At 39.6% G+C, this 17,940-nt stretch overlaps 1 protein-coding gene across 2 annotated transcripts in view; it reads right to left on the bottom strand.

Moving 5' to 3' along the window:
* Window positions 1-17,940, bottom strand: part of SUZ12 (SUZ12 polycomb repressive complex 2 subunit) — a 62,988-nt gene that overhangs the window by 9,767 nt on the left and 35,281 nt on the right. For both annotated transcript variants that reach the window (XM_008010967.3, XM_008010969.3), the window contains 4 exons: window positions 15,118-15,349; window positions 14,228-14,321; window positions 7,581-7,686; window positions 2,744-2,921 (listed from right to left, as the gene is read on the bottom strand). In XM_008010967.3, coding sequence (XP_008009158.1) covers window positions 2,744-2,921; window positions 7,581-7,686; window positions 14,228-14,321; window positions 15,118-15,349 — 610 coding nt within the window. The remainder of the gene's footprint in view (window positions 1-2,743; window positions 2,922-7,580; window positions 7,687-14,227; window positions 14,322-15,117; window positions 15,350-17,940) is intronic.

Here is a 17,940-nt window from a genome sequence, read left to right as displayed (position 1 = left end):
TTCCTGTATCTCTTTAATCTGACCATTACTGTGACCTGCACACAATGAGTGTACATGAGTGGTCAAAGGACAACTTAAGCCTTCTGCCTTCTTTAAAAAGGCAGATAAAGACACACAAGTGCTCTCAGGTCAAGGAAAATGTTCCTACTGGACAGATACAAAAACGAGAGAACTTGGCCAGGCGCAGTGGCTCAAGTCTGTAGTCCCAGTACTGTGGGACGCTGAGGGAGGTAGAGTGCTTGAGCTCAGGAGTTTGAGACCAGCGTGGGTGACAGCAAAATCCCATCTCTACCAAAAAATACAAAAATTAACATGGTGTGGTGGCACGAGCCTGTAGTCCTATCTGTATGGAGGGCTAAGGTGGGAGGATCTGTTGAGCCTGGGAGGCAGTTGCTGAGATGGCACCACTGCACCCCAGCCAGGGTGAGAGAGAGAGACCCTGTCTCAAAAAAAAAAAAAAGTAAAATAAAAATGATAGAACACTGCAACTTGGGCCTTAAACTCAGCAGAAAGTTAACTCTATTTGTAAATGTTTTTTCCTCTTAAAAACTGGCTGGGCATGATGGCTCATGCCTGTAATCCCAGCACTTTGGGAGGCCAAGATGGGTGGATCACCTGAGGTCAGTAGTTTGAGACCAGTCTGGCCAACATGATGAAACCCTGTCTCTACTAAAAATACAAAAATTAGCTGGGCATGGTGGTGTGTGCCTGTAATCTCAGCTACTCGGGAGGCTGAGGCAGGAGAATTCCTGAAACCAGGAGGCTAAGGTTGTTCTGAGCCAAGATCATGCCACTGCACTGCAGCCTGGGTGCGGTGGCTCACACCTGTAATTCCCAGCACTTAGGCAGGAGGCCCAGGTGAGCGGATCACGAGGTCAGGAGATCGACACCATCCTGGCTAACACGGTGAAACCCCATCTCTACTAAAAATACAAAAAAATAGGCCAGGTATGGTGGCTCATGCCCGGCCTAATTTTTTGGGAGGCCGAGGCAGGCAGATCATGAGCTTAGGAGATCGAGACTATCCTGGCTAAAATGGTGAAACTCCGTCTCTATTAAAAATACAAAAAAAAAAAATTTTTAGCCAGGCATGGTGGCCAGCGCCTATAGTCCCAGCTACTCTGGAGGCTGAGGCAGAAGACTGCATGATCCCGGGAGGTGGAGCTTGGAGTGAGCTAAGATTGCACCACTGCACTCCAGCCTGGGCAAGAAAGCAAGACTCCAATTAAAAAAAAAAAAAAAAAAAAATCAAAACAAAAAAAACAAAAACAAACAGAAAAACTTACATGTGAGCTATAAAAAACATAGTTACTGGGCTGGGCTCGATGGCTCATGCCTGTAATCCCAGCACTTTTGGAGGCAAAGGCGGGCGGATCACAAGGTCAGGAGATAGAGATCATCCTGGCTAACGAGGTGAAACCCCGTCTCTACTAAAAATACAAAAAAAAACAAAAAAAAAAAACAAAAAAGTAGCTGGGCGTGGTGACGGGCGCCTGTAATCCCAGCTACTCAGGAGGTTGAGGCAGGAGAATGGCATGAACCAGGGAGGCAGAGCTTGCAGTAAGCCGAGATTGTGCCACTGCACTCCAGTCTGGGCCACAGAACTAGACTCCATCTCAAAACAAAACAAAACAAAACAAAACAAAGTTCCAAAGCTCTTTATAGTTGTGATTCCAAAATCTTAAAAGCTAATCTGAAAACCAATAGTTTTCTTGTAAGTTTCTGGTAAATTTGTTTAGTGGAAAAACTTGCCCTAAGTTAACATGAGGATTCCACTTCAAGATGTTATATATGACATCTATACCATGTACCATATCACGCTTCTATAAATTTCTTTTTTTTCAATTCAAATTTCTAGGCACACTTGGCACAAAGGTTCTGGATGAAGAATTTTTACTACTACTTCAACACAAAACTTTACACTTAAGATAGGAGAACCCTAATTTACCATGATTCGTAACTTACCTAATAAGCCAAATAGTATTTCCAAACGACTAATCACATAGAGGCCAGGAGAGGTGGCTCTCGTCTGTAATCCCAGCACTTTGAGAGGCTGAGGCGGGCAGATCATGAGGTCAGGAGATGGAGACCATCCTGGCTAACATGGTGAAACCTCATCTCTACTTCTTTAATTTACTGACTTACTATTATTTTTTGTGAGACGGAGTATTGCTCTGTCGCCCAGACTGGAGTGCAGTGGCACAATCTCAGCTCACTGCAAACTGTGCCTCCCGGGTTCACGCCATTCTCATGCCTCAGCCTCTTGAGTACTGGGACTACGGGTGGCCACCACCACGCCTGGCTAATTTTTTTTTGTATTTTTAGTAGGGACGGGGTTTCATCGTGTTAGCCAGGATGGTCTCAATCTCATGACCTTGTGATCCGCCTGCCTTGGTCTCCCAAAGAGCTGGGATTACAGGTGTGAGCCACTGCGCCCGGCCAACCCTGTCTCTACTAAAACTACAAAAAATTAGCCAGCTGTGGTGGCATGTGCCTGTAGTCACAGCTACTTGGGAGGCTGAGGCAGGAGAATCATTTGAATCCACAAGGCAGAGGTTGCAGTGAGCCAAAATCGCGCCACTGTACTCCTGCCTGGGTAACAGAGCAAGACTCTGTCTCAAAAAAAAAAAAAAAAAAAAAAAAAAAAAGAAGAAGAATCACATAAAGCAAAACACAAGTGAATTAATCTAAAGCATGAGACCGAACCCTGCAAACCATTATTTTGATTGTAATGTTTTCTTACCAATAGTTTGAGTAGGTTTAACTGAACCAGGTTTGTTTTCCTGATGGAGACTCTCTGAATTTCTAGTGGCAAGAGGTTTGGCAATAGGAGCTGTAGATTTATCATTGGTCTCTCCTGTCCAACGAAGAGTGAACTGCAACGTAGGTCCCTGAGAAAATGTTTCAAATGGAGGCAGCCTCTAAAAAATAAAAAACATGCAAAGACTGGAGACTCAGATAATGAATTCAAATAAATTGTAGAAATAAACAAAAATCATTGTAAGTCAATGTGGATTTGCCTTAATAGATTTGTCTTGAAAATCCAAATGCTGACTGAGATGGCTAGGCAAACAAAGTAAACGTATGGAGCAGACACTGTAGAACTTGAACTGGAAAGCACGGGCTACCTAAAAGAGGCGACCACTGATTAGCAACGGGTGAATTGTTGCCATGTGAAAACACTGGTCCAGCACAGCCAGATTTTCAGATTTTTCCAAAGAAGTCAGAAATCGAAATTTTCATGGGAAAACTTCTCATTTATGTTGTTGCTAACCAGTTCAAAATGTCTTTTTTTTTTTTGAGATGGAGTTTCACTCTTGTTGCCCAGGCTGGTGTGCAATTGGCATGGTCTCAGCTCATTGCAACCTCCGCCTCCCAGGTTCAAGGGATTCTCCTGTCTCAGCCTCCCAAGTAGCTGGGATTACAGGCGCCCGCCATCACACCCGGCTAATTTTTTGTGTGTGTGTTTTTAGTAGAGACAGGGTTTCACCATCTTGGTCAGGCTGGTTTTGAACTCCTGACCTCAGGTGATTCGCCCACCTCGGCCTCCCAAAGTGCTGGGGTTACAGGCGTGAGCCACCGCGCCCGGCCTTGAAGTCTTAAAAACAAAATTGTGGTACCCAAAGCCCACCAGCATGTAAACTTTGCTCTTAGGTGACCAATTTACTTTTTTTCCTTGTAAATCGAAGAGTTTTTCAATTAGCAATTTTCTTTGACTTCTCTCAGTTTCACTGACAAAGACTGCCAGTGCTTCTCTTCTTTGATTTTAGGACACTAAGCTATTGAAAATAGCTAACTTTTAGCCATCTGATCGAATCACTCACGCATCCTCAAGAATTTACCTATTAAGCTGATGATCCCAAATTGGTTCTCCATTCTTATCCTTATACTTGAACTCTAAACTCGTATCTCCAACTGCTGTTTGGACATTGCCAATTGATCTCAATGTCACCTTGAACTAAACCATGTTTAGAAGTGTAACCATTATCTTTTCTTCTAAAACACACTTTCCTTCTCACGTTATTTTTGTTCCTGTCATTATCATCTTACCAGTGACCCTACGCTAAAAATTTTGGAATTATATTTGACTCCTATTCTTTCATTTCTCAGGTAATTACCATGTCCTTTTCGAAATGTCTATCATTTCTTCCTCGTCCTTCAAGGATCACACACACAAAAGAACCTTTGTATAGATCAGTATTGCCTTACTACCAGAGTATCGCAATTGTTCTCCTTGCTTCTGAATTTTACTTTCCTATTCAAAATATAGGAGAGATCAAATAATATTCTCAAAGACTGCTTTCATGATATTCTCTTTTATAAAACCTTCAAAGAGCTTCAATTTATTTTACTGCCACAGGGGCCTAAACTCCTTCTATATCGTTATTACAAAGTAATCCTCTTAAAACTATTTACACTAGAGGGCTGGGCGCAATGTCACGCCTGTAATCCCAGCACTTTGGGAGGCTGAGGCAGGCAATCACGAGGTCAGGAATTCGAGACCATCCTGGACAACATGGTGAAACCCCGTCTCTACTAAAATACAAAAAATCAGCTGGGCATGGTGGCGGGTGCCTGTAATCCCAGCTACTCAAGAGACTGAGGCAGGAGAATTGCTTGAACTCAAGAGGCGGAGGTTGCCGTGAGCCAAAATCACGCCACTGCACTCCAGCCTGGCGACAGAGCAAGACTCCGTCTCAAAAAAAAAAAAAAAAAAAAAAAGGCCAGACACGGTGGCTCACACCTGTAGCACTTTGGGAAGCCAAGGCGGATGGAACACAAGGTCAGGAGTTCGAGACCAGCCTGGCCAATATGGTGAAACCGCATCTCTACTAAAAAAAAAACTCAGCCAGGCATGGTGGTGCGTGCCTGTAATCCCAGCTACTCCGGAGGCTGAGGCTGAAGAATTGCTTGAACCCGGGAGGCGGAGGTTGCAGTGAGCCGAGATCATGCCACTGCACTCCAGCCTGGGTGACAGAGTGAAACTCCGTCTCAAAAAAAAAAAAAAAAAAAACCCAAAACCAACAACAACAACAAAAAAACTACCACCAACAAAAACCCTTCATATATATAATCCTTATAGTCTCATGAATAAAAACATACTTTAAAACAAGAAATTTAAAATGAAAAAGATCATAAAGATAAATCCATACAGAAAACCCAAACACTATAGACAAAAATTATTTGAAATCTCATCACCTGGAGTTAACCACTATTATAAATTTTAGAAAGGGGAAAAAAAATATATATATATATATACACATATACACACACATACTTATGTAAAAATTTAATATGGAAATCTTGTCAAACTATCATCCTTTTTAATGGCTTTTTAGATTGAATGTGTTTGTTTCATTATTTTAAAAATGCTGAGAAAATCTGTTACCCGTATCTTTTGTTAACAAGTTTACTACCTTGTGACAAAAATATAAAATTTTAAATTGTTAAAGACTATATATACAATTGTAACTTTATATATATTGCCATTCTGCCCTATAGTAAGACTGTATCAACCTTTTTTTTTTTTCTGAGATAGAGTCTTGCTCTGTCTCCCAGGATAAAGTGAAGTGGCACAATCTCAGCTCACTGAAACCTCTGCTTCCTGGGTTCAAGTAATACACCTCCGAAGCCTCCCAAGTTGCTGGGACTATAAGCATCTGCCACCACACCCGGCTAATTTTTGTGTTTTTGGTAGAGATGGGGTTTGACCATGTTGGCCAGGCTGGTGTCAAACTCGTAACCTCAGGGGATCCATCTGCCTAGGCCTCCCAAAGTGCTGGGATTACAGGCATGAGCCACTGAGCCCGGCCCCAACTTACTCTTACATCAATATATTATTTGAGAGTATTTGTGTCCTCACATCCCTAAAACACTAGAAACTGTCAAACTTTTTAATCTGTGTCAAACTGTCAAAAGTAGTATCTCTGCATTTGCATGCCTTTGAACACTAATAATGCTGAGTATTGCTTTAAAGGTTTGCTGGCCATCTATATATATTTTCTAAGAACTGCGTGATATTCCTGACACATATTTCTTATTACACTGCGTATCTTTTTCTTGTTTAATAATTCACAATATTATGTATTCATAATATTAGCATTTTGTGTTACAAATATTTCCCCCATTCCATAATTTGTTTGTAACTTTAGATTTTTTGCAATATAAAAATGACTAATTTTAACCAGGCAATTTTTACTTTATGCTTTCTTACTTTTAAATCATCCTTAGAAGGGTCTTCCTCACTGCAATATATTAACATTCACCTATTTTTTTTTTCTATGCTTATTAATGTTCATTTTTACATGTTTATGAGCCTTCCGGAATGTATTAGGTCTAAGACTATTTCCAGATGACTGGAGAAGAGTTGTCACAATTAATGAACAGTTTCTCTTTCTCACAGAGCTATACCACCGCCTTTATCATAAACTACATTTCAAATATACATCAAACTATTTCAGGACTATGCCTGAATGACATGCTTGTCTATTCCTATGCTTATATCATAGGGTTTAAGTTCTCTTAACTTTACGGTATATTCTACTGTATATTGTATATCATACTAAAACTGGTAAGTAAAAATTCTCAAAATATTTTTCTAAAATTTCCCTTAGTATTACTAAACACTTAGCCTTCTAGATTAACTTGGAACTAATTTTATGGCTTAAAAAAATCCTTATGAGATTTTGCATTGGATGGTACACTGACTTAACATATTTAGAAATAAAGGACATTATTATAGTTTTGAATCTACCTATTTAAGAAATGTATGGATTCCTCTTTATCTCTTAAAAGAGTTATTTTAAGTATGCTTAATCTAAATTCTGCAGACTTCTTAACAAATGTATTACTAGTCATCCCTTATTACCTGCCATTACAATAAATGGAATTTAAAATAGCCATTAACATTTATTGAGCACTTATTGTATGCCAGGCACTGTTCTAAATATTTTATTATTTCATCTAATCCATCAATTCTATGTCTCGTTTTATAGGTGAAAAAACTGAGACATGGATAAATAACTTGCCAAACGCCACATAGCTAGGAGCAGAGATTTGAATCAGGCAGTCTGGCTCTAAAGAATGATGCCTTCCGTGTGGCTGGGCGCAGTGGCTCACACCTGTAATCCCAGTGCTTTGGGAGGCTGAAGCGGGCGGATCACAAGGTCAGGAGTTCGAGACCAGCCTGGCCAACATGGTCAAACTCCGTCTCTACTAAAAACACAAAAACTTAGCCAGGCGTGGTGGCACGCGCCTGTGATCACAGCTACTCGGGAGGCTGAGACAGGGAAATCGCTTGAACCTGGGAGGCAGAGGTTGCAGTGAGCCGAGACCATGCCACTGCACTCCAGCCTGGGCAACAGAGCAAGACTCTGCCTCAAAAAAAAAAAAAAAAAAAAAAGGATGATGCCTTCCATTAAATGCTCTGACTAGATCATTTGATCATTTACTTGTGATTTTTAAAGAATAAAAAACAAAGGACTTTACTTCCAACATGAATTAGCATTTGGGGAGGAAAACATCAATCAAAAATGGGAGTTCATAACTATAACGTGCTCAACCTTCTAAGTAGTCCATACCTTCCCATCAAGAATAGTCTCCCATGTTGCTCTTTTCTTGCTTATTGGACATTCTTCCATTTCCTGCATGGCTACTTCATATTCCCCATCTAAAAGCTGTAAGCGCCTGTTAGACAAACACATATACTTTAAAGTAACCTGTGTTATTACTATAAGTACACAAATTCTACATCTTTAGATTTATACTAAAAGCATTTATTAAATTTATAAACTAGCTTACATACCCGACAAGATTTTAAAATACAGCTACACTCCAGTCCTGATGAAAGCAATTTTAATGATGTACACTAAAAACTGGATTAATAGGGATTCATTACTGTAGCTACTCAGATATAACTCTAAACACATAAAGTATAATATGCTTAAGGTCTCAAAACCTGGTACGTTGTCAACATTAAATATAAAGCATATGTACAGGCTTTATTTATTTATTTATTTATTTATCTATTTATTTGAGATGGAGTCTTGGTCTGTTGCCCAGGCTGGAGTGCAGTGGTGCAATCTCCGCTCACCGCAATCTCTGCTGCCCAGTTCGAGCAATTCTCCTGCCTCAGCTTCCCGAGTAGCTGGGATTACAGGCGCATGCCAACATGACCGGCTAATTTTTGTATTTTTAGTAGAGACGGGGTTTCACCATCTTGGCCAGGCTGGTCTTAAACTCCTGCCCTCGTGATACACCCACCTCGGCCTCCCAAAGTGCTGGGATTACAGGTGTGAACCACCACGCCCGGCCCAAGCTTTATATTTTTAAAAATAGGAGAACAGTGTTACAATGCTTGTCTTAGGGAAACACTAAGAATTCTATTACTTTTAACTACTGTAATTGTTTGAACTAGAATCCTTTACTTTTATACTTGACCAGTAAACTGATGATTATGACAAATCTGGTAACTATAGAATTCTGGGGGCACCTGGCACATATAGGTGCTCAATAAATATTTCATGGAACACTAATTGAATCAAATAATTCAAATATATTCACACAATATAGTTTTAAGGTGTACATACATGTCTATGTATAATTTATTTTTTCCATACTTTAAACACTAGTAACCACTACTACTCTAAACACCATTCTTCAACCATGCTCAGTAATTAACTGTATATGTCAAGAATGTGGCTTCTCTTCATCACTCTTAGAGAAATTCTATTAGGTAAAAACAGCTGACATTTATTGAGTGTTCACTATGTGCCAGGCACTATTATAAAGATTTTACATGGTTCATTTAATCTTCCCAACAATGCTATGAACTACGTACTACTATTCCATTGCCAGAAGAGAAAACTGAGGCAAGAAAAGGTTAAATAACTTGCCTTAATGAAACCATAAATAGCCAGAGCTAGCAAATGAATCCAGGTGTCTGTCTCTAAAGTCTCTTAAAACCAAATAATTGAGACTTAAGAATTTTTGTCTTTTCTCTATGCTGTACAACTTAAATTTAGTCAACTTCAATAGTACATATCGGCAAAGCCATTCAACTATTTTAAAAACTAATTTATTCAAATAGGCAATAAATTCATATATCTCTAAATCAAAACAGAGCTTCCTTATGCTTTTACACAGATACATACTATTTCATTTTATGGGTGTACATTTGATAGTTACAATCCAATGCACTCTATCTGTAATGTACGTGGAGACCTTTCCCCCAGTCTCATTAAGTGCTTTATCAACAGTTTTTTGGTCTCTGTCAATCTGGTAAGTGAAAACATGCATCTCAGTGTACTTTTAATTCAGATATTTTATCGTTTAAATTGTTTAAGAACCATATATATCTATTTTGGTAAACTTATTGTTTCCTTTGCCCATTCCTCTATTGGGCAGTGGTCTTTTAAAATTAGTATGACTTTTTACATTCAAGAATGAGACATCTACCTATAAAACGAGTTGAAAATAATTTCTCCCCGTCTTGTCATTTCCATTTTGACTTTGGTTATGGTGGCTTTTTTGTTTTCTGAAGAAGTTTTTGATTTTTATTTTGTTCAACCTTGCATTCTTTTCCTATATGGCTTTTGAATTTTCGTTATTATTTCAAGGAATTAACTGGATTTTTTTTTTTTTTTTTTTTTTTTAAAGACAGTCTCGCTCTGTCACCCAGGCTAGAGTGCAGTGGCACAATCATAGCTCACTAAAGCCTCAGACCCCTGGGCTCAAGCGATTCTCCCACCTTGGTCTTCCAAAGTACTAAGATTACAAGTGTGAGCCACTGTACCCAGCCCTCTGTGAGATTTTAAAAACAATTTTTACATATCTAACACGCAGATTTTGGCTTAAAAATACTATTCTTCTATAAAGAATCATGCATGACTCCTTGAAGAAATCACAATTTCAGAGCAGAGGTAAGAAAAGGAGAAGGTAGGCCGGGTGCAGTGGCTCATGCCCGTAATCCCCACACTTTGGGAGGCTGAGGTGGGGGGATCACCTGAGGTAAGGAGTTCCAGACCAGCCTGACCAACATGGAGAAACCTCGTCTCTACTAGAAATACAAAATTAGCCGGGCATGGTGGTGCATGCCTGTAATTCCAGCTACTCAGGAGGCTGAGGCCGGAGAATCGCTTGAACCTGGGAGGCAGAGGTAGTGGTGAGCTGAGATCGTGCCTTTGTACTCCAGCCTGGGCAACAAGAGCGAAACTCTGTCTCAAAAAAAAAAAAAGGAGAAGGAATTCTGGTATATCTTACTATTTTAGAAAATCAGGAAAAACTAGCAGCAACAAAACAGGACACAGAAGCCTACTTAGAAGGGTTCCTCCTGACTAAATATGAGACAATTTGAGCATTAAAATAACAGTATCAACAAATTAAAACTAGTTGAATAAAAATAGAATTTGTTACTCCATACTGATTTTAAAATATCAAAGCTGGGAAAAGGAATGCTCTTTTTTTAAAATTTATATATTTCTTTTTTTTTCTTTTTAGGGACAAGGTCTTGCTATGTTCAGCCCAAGCTGGTCTCAAACTCCTGGGCTCAAATAATCTTCCCATGTTGGACTTATAAAGTGTTAGGGTTACAGGAGTCAGCCACTATGCTTGCCTGTTTTTATATATATATATATTTTAGGGTTGGTCAAGTGAAGCAGTAGGAGCAGAGAAGGAACGCTCTTCTTTATATAAAAATGCAAACTAATAAATGTGGAAGAAATGTTAGAAAATTGCCATTTCCCAACTGCCAAAGGAACAATTTATTGAAGCAAAAATAATCAATCGATGCTAAAACTATTGGGTGAAAGGCTATGGGAAGAAAATGGATATTTACTCAGCTTCATGTATTAGTGTAAGAATTATATGTTAATTTATATAAAAGGGGAAAAAAGTACTGTTACAATGGAGAAATACTGTGAACAGCATCTTAACCGAGTGATCAAACCTAATATTACCTTTGGTCTGTGACATAGTACATAAAGAACACATCACTCATTAGAATCCCTGCCAAAAATGTTTAACCTGAAGCTAATCATGAGGAAATCATCACAGAAGTTAAAAATGAGATACATTCTGCAAAACTACAGCCCTATACTGGGGGAAAAATGTCACAAAAGGTAGTGGGAAAGTGTAGGGGACCATTCCAAATTGAAGGAGACTAAAGAACTATGACAACTAGCTATAGAATCGGGGTGGGGACAGGACAAATTATAAAGGACTTTATTGAGGTCAACTGGGGAGATAGTATGGTATTTGTATTTTAATTTTCCTCATAAGTGTATGGTGGTTATACCAGAAAATGTCTTTGTTCTTAGGAGATACATGCAACAGAGTTTATAAATGAGAAATAAAGCAAAACCTGCAAACTGTTCAGCACAAAAACAAAATATAAACTTTCAAATAAACCATGTGGTAAAATGTTAACAATCTAGATGAAGCGTATGTGGATATTAAATGACTACAGTATTCTTTAAACTTTCCTATAGGTTTGATTTTTTTTTTTTTTTTTTTTTTTTTGAGATGGAGTCTCGCTGTCGCCAGGCTGGAGTGCAGTGGCGTGATCTCAACTCACTGCAACCTCCACCTCCTGGATTCAAGCGATTCTCCTGCCTCAGCCTCCTGAGTAGGTGGGACTACAGGAGTGCACCACCACGCCCAGCTAATTTTTGTATTTTTAGTAGAGATGGGGCTTCACCATATTGGCCAGGATGGTCTCAAACTTTTGACCTCGTGATCTGCCCGCCTCAGCTCCCAAAGTGCTGGGATTACAGGCGTGAGCCACCACGTCCAGGTAAATATTTTCAAAATAAGCTGCTGGGTGGAAATTCTCTCAGTTTCTTCTTGGCACTTTTTCTTTAAAATAAAAGCATTATCTTTTTCTTACAAGAAATGTGTTAATGTATGTGTCAGGTACAGTGAATAAAAAAGAAAACAGAACATACCCCATGGTGCCTAAAATAGAACAATTAACAGCACTAATGAAGTCCAATGTGCCTCATTCTAACTGTTTGCCCCCGCAGACATGACCCCTATTTTCTAGTACATTTATGGTTTTATTGTTTTCCATTCAAATCTTCGATCCACAATAAAATTTCTGACATTAAAAAGATACTGGGCTGGGCGCAGAGGCTCACGCTTATAATCCCAGCACTTTGGGAGGCTAAGATGGGCGGATCACGAAGTCAGGAGATCGAGACCATCCTGGCTAACACACAGTGAAGCCCCATCTCTACTAAAAATATGAAAAAATTAGCCGGGCTTGGTGGTGGGTGCCTGTAGTCCCAGCTACTTGGGAGGCTGAGGCGGGAGAATGGCATGAACCCGGGAGGCAGAGCTTGCAGTGAGCCAAAATCACGCCACTGCACTCCAGCCTGGGCGACAGAGCGAGACTCCGTCTCCAAAAAAAAAAAAAAAAAAAAACAGACACTGGCCGGGCTCACGCCTGTAATCCCAGCACTTTGAGATGCTGAGGCAGGTGGATGATCTGAGGTCAGGAGCCTGAGACCAGCCTGGCCAACATGGTGAAACCCCATCTCTACTAAAAATACAAAAATTAGCCAGGTGTGGTGGTGGGTGCCTGTAATCTCAGCTATTCAGGAGGCTGAGGCAGGTGAATCGCTTGAACCGAGGAGACAGAGGTTGCAGTGAGCCAAGATCACACCACTGAACTCCAGCCTGGGTGACAGAGCGAGCGTCCGTCTCAAAATAAATAAATAATAAACAACAGGAGGAATGGCCTACTTTTCCTGGTTCTTTGTCCTATACTTGACAATAAACTGTTAACTACCAGCAAGCAGCCTGGTACAAGAAATGATGGCATAGGTTTCTTCCTCCAATCCTGAAAAACAAATGCTGGATTTGCTTCCTAAACATTTTTTCACTGGTGATATTTTCACTAAAATATTTCGTTTCCAAACAGAAATTGCATAAATTATTATAAGCCTGTTTCTTGCCATCCTGTACCAAATGCACAGAGGTACACAATGATTATACATGATTTTCTTTCTTTCTTTTTTCTTGAGACAGTCTTGCTGTGTCACCCAGGCTGGAGTGCAGTGGTGCGATCTTGGCTCACTGTAATCTCTGCCTTGTGGGTTCAAGCGATTCTCCTGCTTCAGCCTCTGGAGTAGCTGGGATTACAGACACACACCACTGTGCCCGGCTAATTTTTTATTTTTAGTAGAGACAGGGTTTCACCATCTTGGCCAGGCTGATCTCGAACTCCTGACCTTGTGATCCACCCACCTCGGCCTCCCAAAGTGCTGGGATTTCAGGCGTGAGCCACCGCACCTGGCCTTCTTTCTTTTTTAAAAAAAAATGGGGTCTCGCCTAGGCGTGGTGGCTCATGCCTGTAATCCCAGCACTTTGGGAGGCCAAGGTAGACAGATCACGACGTCAGGAGACTGACACCATTCTAACACGGTGAAACCCCGTCTCTACTGAAAATACAAAAAATCAGCTGGGCGTGGAGGCACGGACCTGTAGTCCCAGCTACTTGGGAGGCTGAGGCAGGAGAACTGCCTGAACCCAGGGGGCAGAGGGGTTGCAATGGGCAAAAAAAAAAAAGATGGGATCTCACTTTGTCACTGAGGCTGGAGTACAGTGGCATGATCATAGCTCATTGCTGCCTTCAACTCCTGGGCTCAAACAATCCTCCCATCTTAGTCTCCTATGTAGCTGGACCTATAGGTGCATACCACCATGACCAGCTCCTCTTCCTTAATTTTTAATAAACACATAACCCCAAGATTTATGTAGGGCCCAGTCCATTTAAGACTCTTCTCTAATACTACCTCCTCCCAGAGGATATCTCTATAAATAGTAACCATTTATTCTCTATTTTTCTTCACAACATTCATCACTAAGTGACATTAGTTGATTTTTTGGGTGGTGGTCTGTTTCCTCAACTAAAAGTTAAGCTCCATGATGAAGACAGGGATTTTGTTGCCTTCTCAACATCTGGAACAGTGTCTGGCAAAGAGCAGACACTCAGAAAATATTTGCCAAATAAGTAAGCTTAACTGAGCTATCTATCCAAATAGTTCCTTAACAGTGTTTATTCTTTTCTATGAAATAGACAAAAATTCAGTGTTTGCAAATTTGTTTTTTCATCCATAATAAAAAGAAACGAAAGCAATGAAATAATCACTATAAATAATTATATTCTGCGTCAGAATGAAAATATTTCCAGAACATTGTGGGAGCCTCACTTGTTCATCAACATTACCTGTTTTTATCAAATACTGTCATTTGTGCAACAAATGTCTTTTCCCCATCCTCACGATTTCGTTTTCTTCTGGCTGGAAGCTCTTCATTGACATCTAAATTTAACAAACATTTCTCATAAATCAAGTATTAGAACAAAAATGTGTTATTTATGAGATATGGTGCCTTAAATAAAACATGCCACATTTATCCCAAATGAGGTACAAATTACACTAAAGTTGCAATAATATACAGACTATTTTTTGCATTTTTACTATATGTTCTTTTTAACACTCACAACATTAACCTCACATCTTTGCAAATGCTAATGTTTCTATTGAGAATTATCTTTGCTAGGCAAATTCCTTCTCACTCATGGTAACTCTCCAAAAACTTCAAATACTTCAAGAGTCAGACTATTTCTTCCAAGGTGGTTCTCTGCTGAACTTCACATAAACCTGTATTATGCCACTTATCATTTTGCTACAATGACTTATTTCATGTCTATTTCCCTACACTAGGTTGTGAGACTCTGGAGGATAGGACTGAATGTTTTAATCATCTTCAATTAAATCAGATCATCCCCAGCACCTATGTGTTTGTTGAATGAATACCTCAAAGATGAATTCACAATTGTTGGAAGAACAGAGGGATGGGTAGGGGGATAAATATGCAACAAGTATAAAAAAAAGTTCATTGTTGAATCTAAGAGGTAAGTAGATAGGTGTTCACTATAAAACACTTCTCATTGTCCTTTATGTTTGAAAATTTGCACAACAAAATACTGAGGTGGAAGTGAATTCACTGCTTGCTTTAAGACTCAGCACCATGACTATCATGAAGAAACACTGGTACAATCATTTTCAGTGACCATCTTAACCTCCAGTGATAAAATCTAGTAAAAAAAATTACCAATATTTTCATTGGTTTCTCCATTAATCATTCCATTAAACTCTCTTCTTCCTGGACGAGTCACTCTAAATAGCAACGAGTAAGACTTCACCATATGGCTGTTACTAGGTTCAAATTCATTACTGGAAACTGCAAGGGACGGGAAATTTCCAGGTTTTGTTTGATTGAGGTCAGGATTCAAAGGCACCTGCTTTTTACCTGTGGGAACTTGCCTTATTGGACAACTTACATCCTGCAAAGGTAAAGATTATTAAATTATATTTATTTGTACATAAGCAGTAAGATTTATAATAAAACTTCTAATCATAGCTATAGGAAACAATGGGAGATAGACCATGATCACCAAATGGAATGTTAAAATTCTAGCCATAGTTCTGAAAATTGTGAAGCAAAAATAAAAATTTGCAATACTTATATTCCAAAATATTAAAGCAACTGACATTTTCTCCAACATAATAAAATTATAATGACACAGTATATCTAATATTTAGCTAACAGTGATCTCAAACAGTTGTATATTAGAAATATAGAATTAAAAGCATGCTACATATCTCTGGTAAGGCTTTTTAACAACAACAAAAAAACCATGTCAAAATGTTAAACTCATGTACGTTTATCAAATCTCTTAAATGTTCTATTTTAACATGACAATGACTAATAGGACCATTAGAAATAAACAAATGACTAATAATCCCATGGTCAACAGCTACATTATTAAACAGTAAATCCGTATAGTTAAAATATGTTGTTTAACAGAAAGGATCATCATCCTTAAAAGAAAGAAAAACAAAACTGGTTTTATTTACCAATGATCATATTCTGAGTAATAACCTGTTATTGTATGATTAGTTACACTGAAAATGCACACTAGAAAAACTGGAAGGATCAGAAGACCTTTATGACAGTATCTTACAGCAGCTACTTCTTTTAAAATAGACTACATACAGTCTAAAAAATTTTCTATTTTATAAGACTATAAAGTGAAAACTTTGAAATCTCACCCACCCCCAGGTCTTACGCTCTGGAGATGACTAATACTAGCAGTTGGCTGTGTACATTCTTCCAGGAAAATGTTTACCCCGATACTTTTTTTGAACATAAGAATGACTGTATTTATATTCGTATCTTATTCTAAGTAATGTATCTTGGATTTTCATATCATCACTTGTTGTAACGTGTATGGAGGTTAGGTAGGAGTAAGGAGTGATATTTCCCTTTTTTTTTTTTGAGACAAGTCTCAAAAAACAAAACAAAACAAAAAAAAAAAACAAACGCTGGAGTGCAGTGGTGCGAACTCGGCTCACTGCAAGCTCCGCCTCCAGGGTTCACCCCATTCTCCTGCCTCACCCTCCCAAGTAGCTGGGACTACAGGTGCCCATCACCAAACCCAGCTAATTTTTTGTATTTTTAGTAGAGACTGGGTTTCACCGTGTTAGCCACTCGATCTCCTGACCTCGTGATTCGCCCGCCTTGGCCTCCTGGATGCTGGGATTACAGGTGTGAGCCACCACACCTGGCAAGGAGTGATATTTCCTAACTTTACATATATATGTTTTTTCTTGAGACAGTTTCACTCTGTCGCGCAGGCTGGAGCTCAGTGGTGCAATCATGGCTCCCTGTAGCCTCGACTTACTGGGCTCAAGCAATCCTCCCGAGTAGCTGGGACTACAGGCACACGCCATCATGCCTAGCTCATTTTTGTATTTTTGGTAGAGACAAGGTTTTGCCATGTTGCCCAGGATGCTTGAACTCCTGGGTTCAAGCAATCTGCCCACTTCTACCTCCCTAAGTGCTGGGATTATAGGTATGAGCTACGGCAACCGGCCTTTACATAAACTTTTAAAAATAAAGTTCCACTGCTGCCTCCGAGGCGCCTTAGTCTACTCCCTCCCAATGTTTGAGGCCCTTATGGCCTATGGTCTTGGAAGAATATCAGTACTGGGACCCTGGACCCAGACCAGATCCCACTCCTCTTGAAACACTCAGGGACTTGAGGCAACTAAAGGTAGATCTGTTGGCTTTGATCCATTGACCAGGAAACATCATAACACTTGTTTCTATGGTGAAATAACTTCACCTTATAAAAATGTGAAGCAATGTATTAATAAGCGAATGGCTAATAACACTGACAATAAAATTTCTTTGCCTGAGAGCAGTGTTAAAAAGGATAATCTTGTGGAAAAAAACTCTCTCTTAGCCCTTATCTAAAATATCAATGGGTACAAATAGCTAAGAAATACACTAAGAGACTGAAATGGTAGAAAAGCAACTGAATTTATGCCAAATGCTAAAACAGTTTCTCCATTTCCAGACTCCTATAGTGTCGGCCGGGCGCGGTGGCTCAAGCCTGTAATCCCAGCACTTTGGGAGGCCGAGACGGGCGGATCACTAGGTCAGGAGATCGATACCATCCTGGCTAACACAGTGAAACCCCATCTCTACTAAAAAAAAAAAAAAAATACAAAAAACTAGCCAGGCGTGGTGGCGGGCGCCTGTAGTCCCAGTTACTCGGGAGGCTGAGGCGGGAGAATGGCATAAACCCGGGAGGCGGAGCCTGCAGTGAGCTGAGATCTGGTCACTGCACTCCAGCCTGGGCGACAGGGTGAGACTCCGTCTCAAAAAAAAAAAAAAAAAAAAAAAGACAAAGTGTTGTACAGACACTTATTAAAAGACTAGAAAAACTACACAGATATGCGAGTTGGCAAAAGAGGTTATCAGTTTTATAATTAGGCCATCAACATATTTCTTAAGCTTTCAAAATTTAAAACTCAGCTTTAAAATACAATATATATGCATAAAGATGTCCAATTAAGCAAATTATTC

The sequence above is a fragment of the Chlorocebus sabaeus genome, chromosome 16, assembly GCF_047675955.1.
Source record: "Chlorocebus sabaeus isolate Y175 chromosome 16, mChlSab1.0.hap1, whole genome shotgun sequence".
Classification (NCBI taxonomy): Eukaryota; Metazoa; Chordata; class Mammalia; order Primates; family Cercopithecidae; genus Chlorocebus; species Chlorocebus sabaeus.
The sequence above is the reverse complement of the archived record's forward strand: the minus strand, read 5'-3'. Positions and strand labels throughout refer to the sequence as shown.